General features: G+C 30.6%; 3 protein-coding genes across 10 annotated transcripts in view; 2 read left to right on the top strand and 1 right to left on the bottom strand.

Annotated features, from left to right (window-relative positions):
• Positions 1–430: 430 nt before the first annotated feature.
• On the top strand, positions 431–10,189 carry LOC108733707 (AP2-associated protein kinase 1). Its single transcript, XM_018465021.2, has 10 exons — positions 431–793; positions 850–968; positions 1,020–1,265; positions 1,330–1,533; positions 1,597–1,729; positions 1,789–1,892; positions 2,582–3,282; positions 3,400–3,686; positions 3,836–3,961; positions 7,159–10,189. The coding sequence occupies exons 1-10, from the start codon at positions 667–669 to the stop codon at positions 8,955–8,957; spliced, it is 3,846 nt and encodes a 1,281-aa protein (XP_018320523.1). The 5' UTR covers positions 431–666; the 3' UTR covers positions 8,958–10,189.
• Positions 10,190–10,256: 67 nt separating this feature from the next.
• LOC108734465 lies at positions 10,257–12,471 on the bottom strand. The gene is made up of 3 exons (XM_018466081.2): positions 12,134–12,471; positions 11,937–12,081; positions 10,257–11,862 (listed from the first exon to the last, which is right to left on the bottom strand). Exons 1-3 carry the CDS (start codon positions 12,315–12,317, stop codon positions 11,448–11,450), a joined length of 744 nt encoding a protein of 247 aa, XP_018321583.1. The 5' UTR covers positions 12,318–12,471; the 3' UTR covers positions 10,257–11,447.
• Positions 12,472–12,952: 481 nt separating this feature from the next.
• LOC108734258 (serine/threonine-protein phosphatase 2B catalytic subunit 2-like) overlaps positions 12,953–20,935 on the top strand; it is a 127,268-nt gene continuing 119,285 nt past the window's right edge. For 6 of the 8 annotated variants that reach the window (XM_025980914.1, XM_025980913.1, XM_025980912.1 and 3 more), the window contains exon 1: positions 12,954–13,132. In XM_025980914.1, coding sequence (XP_025836699.1) covers positions 13,084–13,132 — 49 coding nt within the window. In that variant the 5' untranslated portion in view covers positions 12,954–13,083. Of the gene's footprint in view, positions 13,133–20,935 lie in introns of all 8 variants that reach the window. The other 2 variants (XR_003232426.1, XM_025980915.1) reach the window with 2 other exon arrangements.

Here is a 20,935-nt window from a genome sequence, read left to right as displayed (position 1 = left end):
CCTTCTAAAATTTCGTTTGTCATTTTCTGTTTACAAATAATATTTTCCCACATTTCGCCTTGCTTTATTTTCTTCTTTTGATCTTTTGTGGGGCAGTCACCCATTTTTGATTAGATAAAAGTTGAAAAAACTATGTTTCTTGTCTATTTCAGTTTTGGGTTTTAAACAAGAATTTTGAAAATCATGATATTTGACAAAATTTTATATAATGCATAGCACTCTAATTAATCAATAGTATCTTTTTTTTATATGCATGAATTTTTAAACATATTTCGTTATCATCACAACTTTGTTATTAGTAATGGCGGAATAAACTGATATGAATTCATTTCGGATGCTCACAAAACGAATGCATCTTATCCTCAATGTCAATATTACTATTATTATTAAGTGTCATTCATTTGTCAATTTAAGTGTCATTTTCATTTTATAGCCATTTTTAATTAGTTAAACGTCATATCACCGATTAATGAAATATGCTGATGTGTTTCTTTCTAATATTTACTTTTACGGGCTTTAAAAAACAGTGAGAATAAAATGTATTTTTGTCTAAGTAAAGTTGTTCTTTGATTGTGTCAGGTATCTGTTCATTGTCATGTAAATTAAAAAGGTAACTGATACATAACGAAGTTCTTATGTGCTGTTTTTGCCTAGTGACCTACAAAAATGAAAAAGTTATTTTCAAAAATTGAAACAAAAATTGATAACACCTCAAAAGAAACAAATAATGTAATTGGGAAGATATTTACTGTAGGAAGAAATACAGTTACTGTTGAAGAAGTGCTAGCAGAAGGTATTAATTGTTAATGGTTTTTTTTTCTTTAGTGTGGATTTAAATTCAATTTTCAGGTGGTTTTGCTATTGTATATTTAGTAAAATCGAGTAGCGGAGTCCGATATGCTTTAAAACGAATGTATGTCAATAATGAGCAAGACTTAAATGTTGCAAAACGTGAAATACAAATAACTGTAAGTTATCTCCTTTGAAATATGCTTTTATGTCACAATTTAAATTTTTAGAGTAATTTAAGTGGCCATAAAAATATAATTGGCTATGTAGACTCAAGTATTACTGAAATGGGTGGAGGAGTATATGAAGTTTTGCTGTTGATGCCTTATTGTCAAAATAATGTATTGGGACTTATGAAAGCCAAAGGAAAAGCAACATTTACAGAACAAGAAGTGCTGTCTATTTTTTGTGATACCTGTGAGGCAGTTTCTCGATTGCATCATTGTCAGACACCTATTATGCATAGAGACTTGAAAGTAAAATGTTTAAAAAGTATTTTTAATCATGTATAACGTTACTTTTAACTTATTTGAATTGTAGGTAGAAAATATATTAGTTGGTGAGAATGGTAATTATGTAATATGTGATTTTGGTTCAGCTACAGGTCGTGTACTAAACCCCTCTAGCCATGGAGTAACTGCTGTTGAAGATGAAATTAAAAGGTATACAACTCTCAGCTATAGGGCACCAGAGATGGTTGATATGTATTGTGGTAAACCTATTACAACAAAATCTGATATTTGGGTATGTTAGACTTTAAACCATAAAAAGGTTTATCCCATTCTAAAAAGTGAATAATGCTTGCAGGCTTTAGGTTGCTTACTTTATAAACTATGTTTCTTTACATTGCCATTTGGTGAAAGCATGCTAGCTATCCAAAGTGGAAATTTTTGCATTCCTGATCATTCGCAGTATTCAAAGGGTTTACATCAATTAATTCGTAAGTTGTTTTAATTTTCCAATATATTTTATCAGTTATGTATAATTTACTTTCTTTAGGTTACATGTTAGAGCCTGATTGTGACAAAAGGCCTGACATATACCAAGTTTCTAGTATTTCATTCCAGTTGTTAGGGAGAGATAATCCAGTACAAAATCTGCATGTGAGTACATATGTAGTTTCTCTTTTAACATACTTCAATAATATATCATCGTTCGTGTTTTTAGTAATATGATAACGGAAAATATAAACCGAACATACGTGCCACTTAAATATGAAATTTTATGTACATGCATATTGTTTATCTACAATTCTGCGTCATTTGAAAAAAAATCTTTTATAACAATTTATTCTCTGTAATGATGCTAAAGGAGGAAAGAAAGGCACAGTTTCGGCTTTTTTAAGTTATTCATATTTTGTCAGAATAATAATGCCTAAATAATTGATTGGCAGTATAAACTGAGCTTTTCATGGATCTAAACATTCAAACGTGTGGTGCTGAAAGTACTATGATAAAATTGTTTTGATAAAGCTGGTACCATTTTTCAATAATTAAGATTGAGAAATAAATGCGGACTGATACGAGTTGGAGTGTAGTGATATAAATTCAACACTTTTTTTACATTATGAATCTAGACTTAATGCAACTTTCATAGTATATATATATATTTGTTAATTGTCTACATTTATATTTATCATTAACGCATTTTCTTAGCTTTAGTTCCTCTTTATTACTATAAAAGTGAATGTTTTATTGATTCATCTCTGATACTCCATTCTCATTTCACTATTATAATTTTGATGTTAAAAAAAGCAAAAATCGGTTTTAATGTTTTTTTTTCTTATTTACAGAGCGTCCCTACACCGTCTTTAGACGACTTACCAATTCCATTGTATGAGTCAGAATCTAAGAAGATATCTATTTCTCAGGCAAGGACGCCTAGCAAAGTTTCAGCCCCTGTCCTTGTGGAGGGCACTAGTGTAATGCCACGTCAAAGGCCGAAAGGCAGTAGTGGTACCACGCCCCTAAATATCCCTCTGACAATTAATCCGAGTCCTACCAACGTTAAAAAGTCGCAGAGTCCTGTGATACCTAGTGATAGTTTTCATTCTGCCAAAGTTAAGACCAGCAACTTCTCAAATAGTTCTGCCTTTCCTCCACCTCCACCTCCATTGCAAGATACTGAAAATTTTAATGTTGTCACCTTTCCAAGTGGAACTATTCAACCGTTTGCAGAAAAACAATTGGATAACTTGTTTCAGTCTTCTATGTATCCCGATCCTTTCGTAGACGAAGGAAGTTACTCCGAAGTGTCTGTTTACAGGGTAGAAAATAAAGAAATTACGGGAGTGAAGGTTGTTTCTCCTGTTGGAACTGAAACGGCTACTCTATTGGGTGCAAGGAGTTATGGAATTTCGCAGGTAAAAGCGGGTTTGGCAGAGTCTACCAGCCAGTGTACTGTTGCATCAAAAGGAAGTCCTCCAGATTCACCCACCTTATCTGTACCCAAAGGACATCGAAGAAATATGAGCGACACGACGGCTTTTAACAAGTACGTTTTTTTTTTTATAATTATGTTTAGCTTAATTTTTGTGTTAAAACTTCTTTTCTAAAGATATTACAAATTTTTAGATAATAACCAATAAATATTTTTTTGTCATTCCATTAGAGTTTATGCTACCGAAACGTCTCAGTTTTTGGCCCCATTTGAGTCGTCTATAAAGCCTAAAAGTAGTACTTCTTCCGATTCATCTGAGGACGTTCATAAGGTGCCCTATCAGCCCGGTTGTTCAACATCGAACGTAGACATTTCACATTCCGTTGGACCTGACAATAGGTCTTTGTCAGCAGATGTGGCCGATTGGAATCCTTTCGAGGAGCCTCCGTTTAGCAAAATGACTGAAGACCACATTTTCGGACAGGAATTCGACAAAATAAGAAAAGGCAGCCAAACAAGTGAGTCGTTTGGTCAACTAGCAATAGCAGTAATAGCATTTTGTCTGGACAATTAGGTTCCGTTTATAGTTAACTTTAGTCATTAATAAAATCATTGTTGAAGTTATACTTATTTTGTTGGAAATATTTAACTTATTTTGAAATTTCAGGTATTCAAGGGGTGAAGTCTCGTGAAAGCTTGGTAATGTCGATCTCCGAAGATCCTTTTAGTTCTGCCCCTTTCAGTTTTCCGGTGAAGTCCCGCGATCGCGGGAAAACAATCTTACAATCCTCAGGTAATTCCGATTAAAAATTAACATACAGTAGGAATATTTCAATTTAGGAAAGAAAATGTTATTAATAACAATATGAACGGCGATAACTGATTTCCACATCTGTCTCTGTGGTCTCCCATTTTTGTGATAGAAACATAAGTATAATCACGATGGGGTCTAATTAAATTATTGATAAAAAAAGTAAATACACCTAACTATTCAGCTCCAAAGATGCATCACTTAATAATTAATAAATTAGCTTATATTCTTAGTCACATTATTATTTGAACTATTAGTAAATTACTATATCGTTACTGTATATTAAGATTTTGACATTAGACAATATCGGTGTTGCGTAAGAAAGGACGAACGACTCTCTTTCACTGTCTTTATAGTCTACATTTATTCCTTCTCTCTCTTTCTGTCTGATTACTGTTATTTCAACTAGGAAAAATTGAAAGTCGAGGTAACTGGCTGACTGTCTTTTCTTTTATTAATGCTAGATACATTTACCTTCAGGCTTCTAGATTGTGTTTGGTTATTTCTTTTCATAGACTGCTGTTTAAATTTTGATAATGTCTGTTTTTGTTTGTTAATGAAACGTCTTACACATTACAATCTGGAAGCCAGCACAAGAACTGCGAACTTTGGCCGTGAGAGCCTGCGAGCTGATGCTTTGAATTATTAATTAGTTAATATTTGTCGACTTTCAGAATTTATTAGTTTTTGTAAAAACAGTGCGAGTATGCTTGCAAATTATTTTTTATATAAACCATGTTTAGCTTTCACAAATTCAAATCAAATCTGATATTGCTTATGTCAAAAAAGGGAAAAAGTGATAAAAATCGAGGAGTTGTAGGCTGCAGTTGTTATAATGATAAACAATATGAAAGTATTAAGTAATAAATACCATTCAGAGCAAAACAAATAAAAAGACTTTTTATTGGTTCGGTTTTTATTTTGAAATAAAAATTTTTTGATAGCTTTTTATCAAGTTGTAAGAATGTATAAACTTTGCAATGGCATACTGGTCTAATTGTAACGCTCAAGTAAGTCTAAGAATGTTCTCTTTTATGAGAAAGCAATATATTTTTTTGTTGTTCTTTAAAATTATTTCATTAATGTAGTCGAAGGTAACGAAGGAGGAAAAGCTTGAAATTTTACTAAAGCATTTCAATGGCTCTGTTAATCAGTAAGATTATGAATATGGTTTATTTACTTACAGTTAGATGAATTATTTGCAGCAATTATGAACAAAAGCTTTTTTCATGAATTTAGGTTTTATTACAATATTATAGACAAAAATAAGATATAATTTAATTATTGTTCTGCAATTGATGGTATTTCTGATAATTTTTTAGTTTGTTTCGAAACTAATATTAGTAAAACTATAATTGGTTAAATATGTATTGCAGTGTCTCTCTTCACGACAGGTGATTTAATTGTTTTGTAAAATGAGGCTTCACGTTTTAGTCATTTTGTACAAATTATTTTAAAGCATATTATTTGCTAATCATTCATAAGTAATAAGCCCCTAATATTTTAATTGATTATTTTTCACTTTACTACATTTTTAATATTTTTAGTGTTTTAAAATAAACCGTTTATTGTAGTCAAACTAATAAAAAACTGTTTTTCATTACTTTTTGGGCCTAAAAAAGAAGAAAATGTATACAATATAAATAAAAAACCGAGTTTAATAGTAGTCGTCAATAATGTGTAAAATCTAAACTTGGTAATAAGCAAAATATTCATAAAAATATTAGAGTTGAGTATTGATTGAAGTGATATCACATATTTAGTAGGTCCTAATGTTTTTTTATGAAAATTAATTTTTATACAACAGATACGAAATCATTTAATTTATGTTGTAAATAATATTTATTTCAAAACCTATTCAGAAAAAGTATCTCTTCAGGGCCAATTGTAGGCAGCATCAGTTGAATAGCACACGTTTTTCTTTCCCTAATAATTTTTGTAACGTGTTTCCGTCACATATACGAGCGATAAGATGCTACACATTAAAAAAAAAATGCGACAAATATAGGGCTAACTTGGAACTGTGATATTAATGTGTATCTACAATTATTGCTAATTACTACCAAAAATTACCATCTACTGAACTTGTGATTATAACAAAACACTCTTTTTGTTTTAAATTAAAAATATGCTCTTTCACTGATGTAGTATAATAATCAGAATGAAAAAAAAAACTAGTCTTTATTTTGTTCTTTTTCTAGATTTTTTCCCTATTTATTACGGGGCCATTTTCATTTTGTGGAAATTGTTTGTAATTTTTTTTATACTTCGTTATTGTTTATTTTCTTGGAATTACAACTCACATTATTAGTCAGAATGTTTTTGTAATTTACCATTTATAAAAAAAAAAAACAGAAAATGGTCCAGTTTTGCATGTGTATATTAAGAATGTGCGGAAATTCGTTTATTAATTGTTGGTTGATGTGTTTAAGTAGTACATACTGGAACAGCAATTTTAGTAAATCTTTTTATTATTTAATTTTACGTGTTCCTTTTAAATTGTTTAAAAATTTAATTTATCTGCCTGTTTCCATTTGAGTTTTTTTTATTTCTTCTCACACTATCATGAGGCAATTAATCAAGCTTTTGTAACCGAACTAAAATTAACATAATAAGTCGTCAACTAACTCTGTCTCTCTCTTTTCCTCTGTGCTTGAACCCATTTCCAAGTGAATTGTAACTTTGCCAAATTTGCAGGCTTTCTACGCAGTTAGTTTAACGATTGTTTGCTAGAAGTGATTTATAATTGTAACTTTTATTGTAATAATTATATTATTATTAATATAAATAATATCTCTAATATTGTATAAACTGCTGTAAAGATGTGCAGTAATAAAATTCTTATTTACTTACTGAAAAACGGCGCTATTTTCTTAACACCTTTCCTTAAGCGCACAGTTTGTTTTTATCTTTTGCTTTTCACTAAAGATTTCTAAAAATGGCTGTTCCAGAATAGTAAAAAATAAAATTAGCGTACATATACCTACTTAGATTATCATTGGGGCTTTACGTATTTGTATATAGATTTTGTATTATTAAAATAGAAAAGCATTAGATAAACAGCAACTGGCAACTGATAACATGTGAATTCGAAAAAGAAAAATGAAGCGGCATACCTAACTGCTGGGTACAGGGATTTGTAAGTCTTATACAGAAATTAAAATTACAGTTTTTTGCAGCAATAAAGAAGTTGGTGTCAAATTGTAATCAAGATCAAACTGGAAAAAAAGTATTTAAAGCAGTATCCTACGTACTGGATGGTACAGTGCCACTGTTGGATTCTGTTGAACCAGCACTAGAACCAGTGACTACTTCGGTAACTTTTCTTAGGGCACCCATAGAAGACCGGTCGAAATACGAGAAATTGTTACAGAATGATTGCGATGTCACATCCGGAGACACTTCAGATGAAGAAACGAAAATCAAACAGGAAAAAATTAAAAAGAAACGCTACATCAAGAATCTCCCCGAAAAGCTCCACATGGTTTATAAAAACGTTGAAATCGCAAAGATTCGGCATATTAAGGATTCCAATCAAAAGAACACCAAAGAGGGAAAAGCGTCGAATAAGGGTAATCTTCAATTTCAAGAAACCCGAGAAACGAAAGTGGATTCTGACGATTCAATAGGTTCTGCGAGTGATTTGCGTATTGATGAAGATACTGCCGATCCCGCCCCTGATCAAACAGATGGTGTTAGTGAGACCATAAGTGAAAGTATAAAGACTTGCGGATCCTCAGCTTATCATGCCGAATGTGAAAGTATGGCTACCCATGAAGAAGATGCAAGAAGTAGAATGGTACGAATTAAAGAGCATCATGAGAAAGAAGAACAAGAAGAAAATCAAATAGAAGACGCTCATTTTATAGGACATCAATACGGGGAAAAACCGTTGCTTTTAGACGATGAGTTGGATTCTGAATGTGATAATAAAGTGGCAACATTGTGGCCAGAGAAAACGTCTAAACCAGAAGACTTATGGATAGAACCAAAAAGTAGTTTCGAAGATTCAGATGACGTTTTTTCTTCCGCTCCATTTAATAAAAACGCCTATAAATTGAAAGAAAAAAGAAAGGCTGATTTAGATCAAAAGAAAACACTCGATAAACCAATTGATGTTTCTTGTAACGTTGTTCAGAACAATAATGTTCTTAATGAACCTGTTACAATTGAACGTGTTCCTCAGTCCACTCCTGTAAAAACTATTAACAACGGTGTGGTACGTAGTCTACCTAAAGCGCATTCAAATCCATTTCTGGATACTCACTTTTTTCAAAATTCAATGAAAACTAGCAGTTCCAATTTTGAAAGAGGATTTTACGCTCACGGTAATGAAGCATCCCATGTCAATGTATACTCTAACGATATCACCCAACAACAATGTATATCGAACGATAACAGCAATTTTTTTAATCTTTCAAAGAACGCGGATTTCAGTTCTGAATTAACTTTACAATCGTTTGAGTTTAGCCGTCCAAAACAAATTGAAAATTTATCTAATATTTCAACAGAATACCAATTTTCAAGTTTAAATAACTCACATTCATTGGGTGCGATTGCGGATATGATAAATTCAAGTCAATTTTCTTCATATGATATAAATAATGATAATTCCCCCGATCAGTACAGTGACCATCCAATCATAAAGGTTTCTGAAGTTCAAAAGAACAAGAAACATGGACGAAAAGAGTCAAAATATCATCTTATTGATAAGCTCAATTCTGATGACAGTTCTGGTTTGGAGTTGGGAAAAAATAAGAATCACAAAAATGCTGTTCATAAGAAGAGCGGCAAAAGCAAGAAAATAAGTAGCAAAATAAAATTGCAGGCTGGATTTAGTAACAAGAGTTTCGAAGATTATCCTTCAGATGAAGGAGAGGTCAGATATACAACAATTCCTTTCGAAGTTTTAAGAAATTCCAGTCAGAATGATAAGAAAAGTAATAGTTTAAAAAGGGTCAATAATCCATTTTCATGAAGAAGGCTTCCTTATTTTAAATCGGAAATAGAGTTTGGAAGAATTTGATATCTTAATACTTTTATACACGAATGAATGGAAATTTTTGGAACGGTATAAAGATTATCGTACAGGGAATTTAATCTTTAATAATTAAAAACATAACGATAGAGAAGGATCTAGTGCCTAAATATTTCTTAATAGATTCAGTATTATGCACAGATGGTTTGTTTTAAATTAAAGCAACATACAGAAAGATTACTTATAATTCGCGTTTTAAAATTTTTGAAAGAGAATTAATTTTTTATTATGGTTACAATTTTTTTTTTTAATTTTATTTTCTTTAACAGTTTAACTGCAACTGAACTGAAGTTTGTAATTTTGGTTGTTTTTAAAAACACATTCAACACAGTTTAAGTAGTAAATAATTTTAAGTTTTAATTTCCAAGGTATTAAATAAAAAATGCTTGTAATAAACTGAGCAGTAGACTGATTTTTTACACCCTCATATAATCTTAAAAGAAGACATAAGTTTTGAAGGAATTCCTTTTTTATTCAAATTTATCATTTCTTTTCGGTCTTTTTACATGTTATTTTTCTTTTTCATATTATTACCTAATGTGATTCATATCGCAGCTATTAGAAGTTAAATTAGATCTGATATACACATTAATAGAGTAGTTTTAATAATTGTGATTATATGTATCAGTTTCTTTACTAGCACAGGATATTTCCTTTTTTTATAAATATTACTTTTTAACTTTTTTTTGTAAATGTTTTACTGTAAATTTTCATAGAACTGTAAATGCATTTTGTTGCAGGTATTTATTTTTTTTGCATGCAATTATTGCTGCGCAGAATATTGTATAAAATCATTTTAACGTAGATTCGTTATTTATCCTTATTTTGAGTTGTATTCTTGCTCGATAAGAAGTAATACTGTTAAAATGTTATTTTTCTCTTTGGTGCTGTTTGTAGATAGATCAGGAATTAAATTATGACATCGAAAGAACAGCTTAACACTTATTATAGGTGTAGAATATAGACTGAAATATGCGATTTAATTGATAATTTATTATTTTCAGTTGTTCATTCAAAGTATTTATAAAAATGTACATTGTAAACATTCCTTTATAATATTTAATTAATAGGCAATATTTTTTTGCACTTGTGTATTTATAATGCCAATATGTAATTTTATAGAAAAATATATTTTGTTGGTTACCAGTTAATAATTTATTTTACTGTTTAAACACTAATTCGTTTTCTATTTTTATTTTTTAACAAAAAAAATCACTACGACTAATTTGATATTTGAAAAAGAATAAGTGTGATTGCCGTATAGCTCTGTACGGGTGCGAAATGATAATACAGCGGATAAAGAGGGTTAGAAATGAGGAGGTAGTAGAAAGGGTAAGAGAATAAAGAGTGCTATGGAATAAAGAATATAAGTGATAGGATGGTAGGACACCTGAGACATAAAGGGTTATTTAGAGACATAATAAGCAACAACAGGAGTATATAGACACAAGAAACCTAAACTAGGGTGCTGTTAGCAATTACAGGTGTGGGATATTTCAGTAAGGTTAGCTCAAGGTAGGAATAAGTGGACGAGTGTGCCCAACTAGTCTTCGGATGATCTTGTGATGATTGTCATTATATATTCATGGCGAATATAAAATTCAAATTAACTTCATTTTACTTATACGATTTAAAAAAGTCCATAAAGCCTAATTTTTTTAATACTTTAAAATCAAGGATAAAAATCTTATTATAAACAGTACAACTAATTATTAGTTTTTAACTCCTAAAAATTATTGCGTGAAAAGTACGGTGAAATTTTAGTCTTGCAAGATTACAAAAATATGAACTTAACCATTATACAATTGCCTAATTATCAACAAAACAATTAACTTACGAGAAATTTAAATACTATAAAAATTCTAAATATTAATATGAATTTCTCTTATGAATAGTTATTTTTTATGGTCCAAAAGGAACCTACGTAAAAGTCATTTTCAAATATATAAAAATATCGTTTTGGTCATCTTTGTAGGTGCATATTTTGTATACAGGGTGTTTACATTTAATCATATTACTTCTATGTGTCTTTTTTCTACTTCTTTAGATCTTAAATTGGTATTGGTGTGGTTTTTATTTTTTTTTAATCACTGTACTGTTCTTAAATTTATTAGAAATAATAAAAACAACCTGTATACTTTAAAGGCATTACTCTTCACAACCTTAATTAGTAAAAATGTTCTCTTTCATATGTAAAAGAGAAGGTAACGGTTTTGTTCTATCAATTAATAAGCTTACATTAAATTTAAATAATTATTAAATAAAAATGTTATTCCACAAAATAAGTAACTACAGCATGGTAAAGGGCCTAGTATGGGTGATTTGTACCTACAGTTACAACAAAAGGCATTACCAGCTGTATGGCCATTTATAAATAGACAAATGTGAAAATTTGTACTCTTCAGAAGTTGCTACTGTACAAGTTTTAAGTTACTCTTGTTGTCTGGCAAGTCCTATATTAATAAGAGAACTAATTAGAAACAATACCCATGTACTGCATGATGCTATCAGTCCCAAAGTTAAATCTAAACCTGTATCAATGTAACCTTGTCTGTATGAAGTTACAGAGTCGGGTTGTATGTAATCCATGAAATCAAAAATTGCATTACAGGAAAGTCGTCCATGAATCACTGGCAAGATTGTTCCACCAAATCCAACAATTTTCTCTACCATCAGTCGATATTGCTTGCACGTTGACAAATACCCATCAAGAAAAATGGCAAAATGAATTAAAGTGTACAAAGTCAATATGGCAGTAAAAGCAGAAGTAATAATCCAAAATGTTCTTGGCAGTGGGCTGGTATCATCTTTATGAATTGCATGAATTTCAACTATTTCTCCTTCCCTTTATAAGAACAAATTTAAATTAATCATAAAGTAGGCAAACCACATCTAGATTATGTAAAAACCATAACTTACGCATTTCTGCTAGGAATAGTTCTTGTGACATTATTTTTTGAAGCAAATATTACTCGATACCCATGAAAACATGCTAAACCAATTATAAATAACAAGTAAAATAACGGCCCAAACGTGACCCAGATGCAAGGTGCTAAATCTCCCCCTAAAGTAAGTTTGAGTAAGTAGAACATTAGCATTAAAGTCTGAAATGTTACCTAAGAAGTGGGTAGGAGTGTGATAACCATATAAAATACAACTACAGTTCCGCCCAATACATTGATCCAGGGTCTGTTTCCAGTGGCCCCATGCTATTCCGGTCGTTATACTGGAAGATGCACTAAATACTGCAATAAAAATATATAGAATATATAATTTGCTCTCCGCTACTCGTTGTTCCATTATTCTTTTATTAAAAGTACAACTTATAAATTAACTTCAATTTCATTAAAATTCTCTTAGATAAGAATTACAACAAAATAAACAATTAAACTATTAAAACAACGAACAACAGGTGTCTACAGGAACGACGTGTAAACAACATAATCATTAATCACATCGATATTATTATTATTACGAAGTACCTGTAGACCATGAGTAAATTAGTAACGGCTATTTTTCTGTGACTAATAAGGTCTGATATTGCCACATAATAACTGCAACTATTAAAATTATTTAACATGTAGCAAATGATTCAGAAATAAACAGTGATATTAAAAGTTACCTCCAATAAAATACCTAATGTATGTATACTTGATATATTGTAAGAAAAGAAACTTGGTATAATACTACAAATTAACTGTAATGTGGAGTATCCTATGTCTATACATTCCCATCCTTCATAAAAACTGTTATTGTAAGTTTTAAAAATATTCTTAATTTTTTTAAAATTATTAAAAAGAAGTTTTCGTTTTATTTTTTTTTTCAGAATTTAAAACTCTAGGAGGTAATACTGATGTTTCAGCTTTTGTGTGATAGGTGGCGACTTATTGATGTAAATCGTTGAAGCAGCAATAGTTTTACGGCGTGCGCACAGCTGAGCTCTGGCTGGGGAGCGCTAGTTGCTCCATCTTGAGTAGATTATAGCTTGTGAACCGTGCGTGTATATTGTTTGTGCGACCAATTATCCGATGTTTATAATTTGAGGTGTATAGAATTATTTCAAGAAATGTCTTCGAATAATCAGAAGCTATCGACCACACAACGCATGATACAAGGTCAGTGGCGTGTTATTATGATTTAGACAGCCCGAACCCTCGCGCATTTTAGTGCGGAATTGATTTTCTAGGCGCCATGACTATTGATTTTGGAAATATTAACCAAATTTAGCGGCAAAAGCCAAAAAATTTAAAATATCGCCCTCCTGCTGAAGGCGAAAACCCTACAGGTTTTTTTATTTGACTGGCAAGTCGGTGCTACCAGCGGACACTTGGCAATATCAAATGGGTTCACTAATACATGCGGCTGCTCTTGATTTGGCTGCTTCTATTTAAATGTTTACATCGTCTCCCATCTGCAAACACCTTAAGAACCCGTTGTGAATAATTAAATTCTATTCTTAACTATTTAGTTGTGCTCTATGCGCATAACTCGTTGATGTTTAAAACAGGTGTTAAGTCCGTAGACATATTTTTGTTTTCCCTGGGAAAATACACCCTACTTTCTGAAGGGTCACTGCTTTTCCTTGCTTTCATTGACGCAGTCCTATATCTTTAATTATTAATTCTTAAAGTGTTGATATTGAAACAACTATTTAGTTATTAGCTGTTTAATATTCAATACTTGGATAAAATTCTTTTCATAGTAATCAATGACATACGAAAGCATGGCTTGTCGCATATTTTAATTAATTCTTTTAACATTTACAAAGTTTTGTAAGTATTGTGTACTTTATCATAATACAATGCTTATACGAAAACTTTCATTGATATTCAAAACTATCAGAGGTACCTTTATACGTAGGTAGATACCTAAACGCTGACAACAACGGAATGATGATTTTAAGTTAAATTATTAGGCCCAATTAGTTTTAAATTTTGATTTAATTTTACCTTATATTTGTACCTATCCATGTTTATCTGCGCAAGTGACATGTAAATTTTAATTAAACTTAATAATGAAGGTATTAAAATTTGGAAGTACCTACTTCATATAGGTATAAAAAATTCGTAATACATAGATCTTAGAAAGAAATAAATGCCTAGATACCTATTCATCCTTATGTAGTGCCATAAGATTTATCATCTATTTTTGGAACTCTTATGCTGTTTGGTTTGAGTTGTCTAAAGTACATAATAATGAACTAAATTTCTGTTATCTTCATACCTACTTCAATCCCAATCAAAAGAGTTTACATTTAAATAGTAACACATTGTTTTAAATATCTCTGTGTGCAAAACTTCCTACTTATTTATAAATAAGCAGACAGTCGTTGTTTTTCTCGTTTATTTTTTTATTAAATTTTTTTGGCAAAATACCATGTATACCTATAATGAAAATTAGAAAAACATTATTTTTACATGGATTTAAATATCTCCTTATTAAAAGGTGAATACTTTGCTTGTGCTTTTCTTTATGGTAAGATTGACGATGGTACGTATGTATGTACCTGCTAGTTCTTGTATACGCATTACCATAATCAATGAAATTTGTTTTCAATATTTGGGCGTTTTCCGTAAAACCTTTTACACCTGTAAAATAATTCGAAATGTTGTTTATCAATATTTGATTTGACTTTGGTTTCTACTCTGACCTTCGCATACATTCAAGGAATTTGGTACGACCTTTGAATTATTAATGTGCGTTCAATTTTCTCAATTAATAAAAAAAGACGCGGCTTGTAAATCAATCTCATTAATGACATTTGAAATGAGAAGTGTCGATACAATTTTAATATATGGATCGACAAAATCAACATTCTGTCGAAATAGAATTAGACTATTTAAAGTATGTGCATAATACGTAATAATTTATTATTTGTTTACTTACGTATTTTGGGTGATTTTGAAATTTTCGTTTACTTTCATTATACAACAAAAATTGCATTTATTAATTTAACTAGTTCTTCCCCCTGCCCCCGGCCATTTTTATTGTTCCACTATGACGTAGTGTCGGCCATCATTCTTTTCTAATTGTTGCAGTTGTCGGCCATCATTCTTTTCTAATTGTTGTAGTTGTCGGCCATCATTCTTTTCTAATTGTTGCAGTTGTCGGCCATCATTATTTTGTAATTGTTGCAGTTGTCGGCCATCATTTTTTTCAATTGTTGTCGCATTGTTACTGTTGTCGGCCATTATAGTTTTTTAATAGATGTATAGTAATCAGTGATTAAAGTCTAAAGGAATTGTTTGTAAATAGGTATGTAACACATCGTACATTTCAGCATAAGAAATTGCTGATACTAACTTTCATTTACGTAATACTACTTTGCCTTGTGCTGATAGCACTCATATTTTTTTTATATATAACATTATTCTTTTGTTTCTTCTCATCGTCAAGAAAGTTGGTCAGTAAAAAAGGGAAAGGTTTTTTGTTTATTTTGATTACACATACATATATATAATAAATTTCTTCATTGACATTTTTCAGTAAATAACGCTATTATTAGTTTAAGTCTTTAATTACTATTGACAATTTTTTGTGTCATTATTAAAATTTTAAAAGTAATACAGGCAAATTGTTAATAATTGGATTATATCATTAACTACTTGTGCTTATTCAGTTCTTACTAGTATGTAGTTTAAATTATCAGTTATAATGATTATAGTAAGCATAATATACTACAAAATTATGCCATACGTAATTATGGCGTGTTTTACACATTAGATGATACTATGACGTTAAATGATAGATAAGACAACGACTGTTTGGTTTTACAAAAGTATACACTACAGATAATACTCTTTTAAGGAGATTTATCTGGGATAAAGTGTGCAAGGAAAAAAATTAATGTTTATTTAGATATTCAAATATTTCTTTATAATTTGATTTGAATATCCAAATTATCCGATATTTGAATATTTATAAATAAACCTACAAGTACCTACTTATTTCAACAATCAAATATTCAATAAATCAAATACATATATGAAATATATTTAATCAAATATTTATGTGGAATATTGATATATGATCGTTTGAACAGTCAATATTAAAAAAAATTGAATATTACAATATTGCTATTCTTCATGTCTTGGTTTTTCTTTTTTTATATGGTATATGATTGCGAAATTTTTGATTTTTACGTGTATTGTTCGGTTGTCACCGTATTGTTTTATACTACTAAACAATAGTTATTATCTATATCAATTCTACAACTCTTAAGTTTGAAAAACTAGCCTTGAGAAAGCGCGACAACTTAAGGCGAAACGTTGGCGATTGTTTTTGGTTTTGATTTTAAATTAATTAGAATATTGCACTTTTTGGGATCGTAAAGTTAGAAAGAAAATAAGTTTTGAAGACTTTTTTAGTAATTTTTGAGTGACTAATTATAAGTACAATTTAAGTTATGGTTGAATTTGTTGTTTATTTATCGTAGAAGAAAATGATAAGCACTCTTAATTATAAGTAGTTTAATGGATTTGCTTTCCCTTTACAAACCTTAAAACATATTTTATATTAAAAAAATACTTCTGCTTTGTTTGGTATTAGGCTATTAGCTTTTGATTCTAATGCCTCCTTTCTTCTATACATACCTCTAATTTACTTGCCATTTCTAATTATTTTTCCCATAAATTTTTTAAATAATTTACTGCTATGAAGTACCAAATTGCAATTGAATCATTGCGGTTTATATTTAGATGGGTAGTTTGTATTTAGAGACTTATTTCTTATTTAAAAAATTTTCTTATCATTATATTACGCACGACTTACTACAATTAGCGAATAATACGTTTTACTGTGAATAGAATTTTTAATTTGATAAGAGATTGCGTAGGTAAGTTTAATAGCGGAAGTAAAATATACAAATATCTAAAATATACTATTCCCTCTGCATGCCAAGAAAAGTGCATGTGTAAATTATTTTTAAGCAAAATTATCATTATCATACAAAAATTACTGTAGGATGTAAAATTTTATGTAGGTATAACGCTAATGTTTTGTTCCCTATAAAAACGTTTCCGCGTATAAGTGCTGAATCATGTGTGTTAAATTTAATCATTCCAAGTCTAGTTCAGATTTGATTTTTAAATAAACGTAAAAAGCTGTAAGTACATAATACATAGTAGGTTTATAAAATAAACGGCGAAGTTATTAGGAAATCTGTTTAAGTAATTCGAACTTTATATCACTCGAAATAATTTCTAACTCGAATATGATCTATATTACAGAGAGACAGATAAATATGAGTAACAATAGATAAATAAACGTCTATGTAATAAAAATGTTATCCTTAGTCCTTTCACCAAGATGCGCTAAATTGTGACAGAAAGCCTTATGCATTTATTATGTAGGAATTCATTGGAACTTATCGTTAAAAACTCTCTCTTTTATGGACTTTTGGGTCCAGTTTCTTCTGTACTCCCAGTGCAATTTATAATTCCGTCACGTATACCTACTGCGATTGACGGCTGATAAAGAATTTCGTCGGAAGTGGAAGTAATCACTTTTATTTCCCCTGTTAAATATTTTGAAGGAGAAACTGAAGGAATATTTTCGACGAAGCCCGTGAGTAATACCTAAAAAATTGATGATGATATTGTCTGGCGTTTGCAAAGACAAATTGTTCTTGCATGGACTTATGAATAATGACTAAAGCATTCGGACTCAATCTTGGACAGATCACGTAATTTTGTCTTGAATTGGAGGCATTTGTCAGAATTGTGAAAAATAATAAAGCAGAATTTTTTTTTTATTTTCTTTGGTTTAATCTCGATTAAAAACCTTCAATTTTTTTTTGTAAAAATTAATCCGAATAATTTTTCCCACTCACCCGTCCATATTGCCTGGACTATAATGTTCTTATATTGTAAATAGTTATACTAATTTATATCTCCCTATATTCTGTGAAGATCTAGATTCGATTACTATTCAAAAATAGTTAAAATGTGGGATGTTCAATAGTTTTAGGGATATGCTAAGATTAGCTCAGGTTAGGAAAGAGTTGCGGTGCGTGTCCAATTAGTCTTTGGACTGACGACTCTGTTATGATGATGATGATATTTTATAGGTATATCCTGTGCTTTTCATTATTGTATTCGTAATTACAATCTGGCTTATAGAAGCAACCTTGGACTTTTAGATTTTATAACTTAGAAGCCTAACGCTGAAGATGCCTTATAATTGAGGCGAAACGTAGGTTGTTAGTCTCGTATAAGTAAAAACCTTTGCTCCATGTATGTAGCTTGAATTCTTACTTTAGCCAATTCATATTTTGACCATATAGGTACTTGAATCGTTCTATTTTTCCACATTTGTACATATTTAATTTTACCATTTAAACGTGTATTTTATCGATAGTATATAAGCAAGAAGAAGAATTTAAATGTTCAATGCTTTTTGCAAATTTTTAAAATTAATATTAGATCGTGGTAGAATCAATGACTACTTAGATCATAAAAAAGTAAATCATAAGTCTGCGTTGCAGCAAATTGTTTAAAGTTTAATCAATCCAAATCGATAATCATCAATCAACCTTTTAAATTTGAAGTAAATACAAAACAAATACTATTGGAATCTTTTACCAAAGTTTTCTTAGAAAAAATTCTAAGAAGTTTCGGTCACGGGACCATTTTCAAAGGAATTGAGTAAATTATATACTTTCTGTATTATGCATATATTTTTCTAATAAAACTGGTTCGCAAATAGTTAAGGATGTGGTGTGTTCTAGTTTTAGGGAAATACTAAGATTGGCTCAGGATAGAAAAGAGTGGAGGTGCGTGTCCAAAAAGTTTTAGGACTGATGACACGATGATGATGAAAACTTTGGTGAAACTTTCCAAAAGTGATTGATTTTGTTTTTATTTCTCTATGTATATTTCACAATTCAGTATTGAAACCATAGTAATAAATGTGGTATTTATCCAAAGTTAAAGTTACTTTTCTTCGCTGTGTGCAGGGCCGGACTGGTCCGGGATGCGAGGGAACACATGCACCCCGGGCCAAATGACTCAAGAAATGTGAAAAAAAAAGTGATCAAATTCTGGCTCTGATTTTTATCTTTCATTTTTAAATATAATTTATAAAATTTTTAACACAAGAGCAAAGACTGAGACAAAAACAAACGCAAATTTCCTCCTAACTTCTTAAATTTATTTAAAAACGAGTGTTGTTAAAATTTGTGCACCTTCCCTTCTAAACCAGGCCATTTGGTTACATCGCACCCCGGGTCAAAATCTTCAGTCCGGCTCTGGCTGTGTGTAGATTATGTTTAGGGAACTAGATTTTTATTGGAAACGTCGCGGAGAAAATCTTTTTGATGAAGGCAGAAAGTTGATGTCAAGAGTGAGTGTTTGAACAAACATCGCTGGAGTTGTTTGCTCGTTATAGGCACGTAATATATGTATTAAAGTGTGTCGCTACGAAATTATGAATAAAACTCGTATTATCTAGTTCGGTAGTTTCAAACAATAATATTTTGTTTGATTATTGATATTCCCAATTGCCTTATTCGTACATATGTTGTTTTTAAATGCATTAAAACCTATACGTAATAATACATTCGCTTGCTTTTGAAGTAGCGTTATCAAAATGCCATTATGTACTTACTGACTTTTTATGATTAAGGTGCGTTCACACTAAGAATAAGCCATTAAATGTTCGAAAGAAATAGTAAAACGTTTGCACAAAGAACTAAAGCGATTTAATAGAGGTTAAGGTAAAGGTCTAGATTATCCCAGGGCAGGGGGGCTTGAAAGAGGAGGTCTCCCCTACCACTGTACCATAAAAACTTTGCAGCGGTCTCACCCCCATGAAAAGTTATGGGGGCTCAAAGTTTATTATTTTCATATGCTTGTGGGTATGTAAATGTAATTTGTATATTAATTTTCAAAGAATATTCGGAAATGAAAACTACATAGAAACAATCAATAATTTATGTAAAAATTATTTAAATATTATTATTATCAATATTATNTACCGGCCGGGAGGCCGGTTTGTATTGTCTAATGACAAAAAAACTGTGAATGTTGTATATAAAGACATTCTGTAGTATATTTAGTATGTTCAGGAGGTATCTTTTGAAGATTTCCCCTTCTCGATAATAATCTGAACAAAACAAAAATATACATATTTAGTATCAGCATTGCACCCGTGCGAAGCTGGGGCGGGTCGCTAGTTAGTAATAATAAGTAATCCATTAAATTTTATTAGGCTTTATAGTGTATGAAAATTGGAAAATTACAGAAATTTGCAACCCCATAATTTTTTATGGGGGTGTGACCGCCGTGAATTTTTTATGGTGCTTTCTTTACTCAGGAAGACCTCCTCTTTTCAATCCCCCCCTGCCCCACACCCGAAGTTGGTGGGGAGGATGATCTAGACCTTTACCGAAATTACTCAGGGAGAACCTAGAAATCATAAAACAATCAAGAAATTTTTCGTATCCTTGAAGAATCAGGGAATTTTCTATTATCCCCAATAATATACTCATTAAGAGTTTTTCGATTAGAAGGAACCAGGAAGGGATGAAATGTTCTCTATTGACTATATAATCTCTGCTGACGTTTCGCCTTTATCGAGGTAGATTATTTAGTTAATTAATTATATTAGCAGATAATCAATTAGAATTAAATGACAGGCACAATTAAAAAGGATATTTTGATATTTTCGAAGTTCAAATTAACAATACTTACAATTACTTTGTACCAGCATCAGCATCTCATATTTACAAACTGATTTTTACTAACAGATGAAACAATATATAGGGTTGTTCGGAAAGTCATTTCGTTTTTTTTTTAAATTATATATTGACCGTTCTGGTCCAACACCTTTTGCCATCTTTCTGGTAGTAGCATAATTCCACGCTCATAAAATTTTTGGTCTTTGCTGGCAAAAAACTGATCGAGGAGGTTTTTAACCTC

This window comes from Agrilus planipennis, unplaced genomic scaffold, assembly GCF_000699045.2.
Source record: "Agrilus planipennis isolate EAB-ADULT unplaced genomic scaffold, Apla_2.0 scaffold2, whole genome shotgun sequence".
Lineage (NCBI taxonomy): Eukaryota > Metazoa > Arthropoda > Insecta > Coleoptera > Buprestidae > Agrilus > Agrilus planipennis.
Note: the sequence above shows the minus strand (reverse complement) of the source record. Positions and strands in the feature narration are given on the sequence as shown.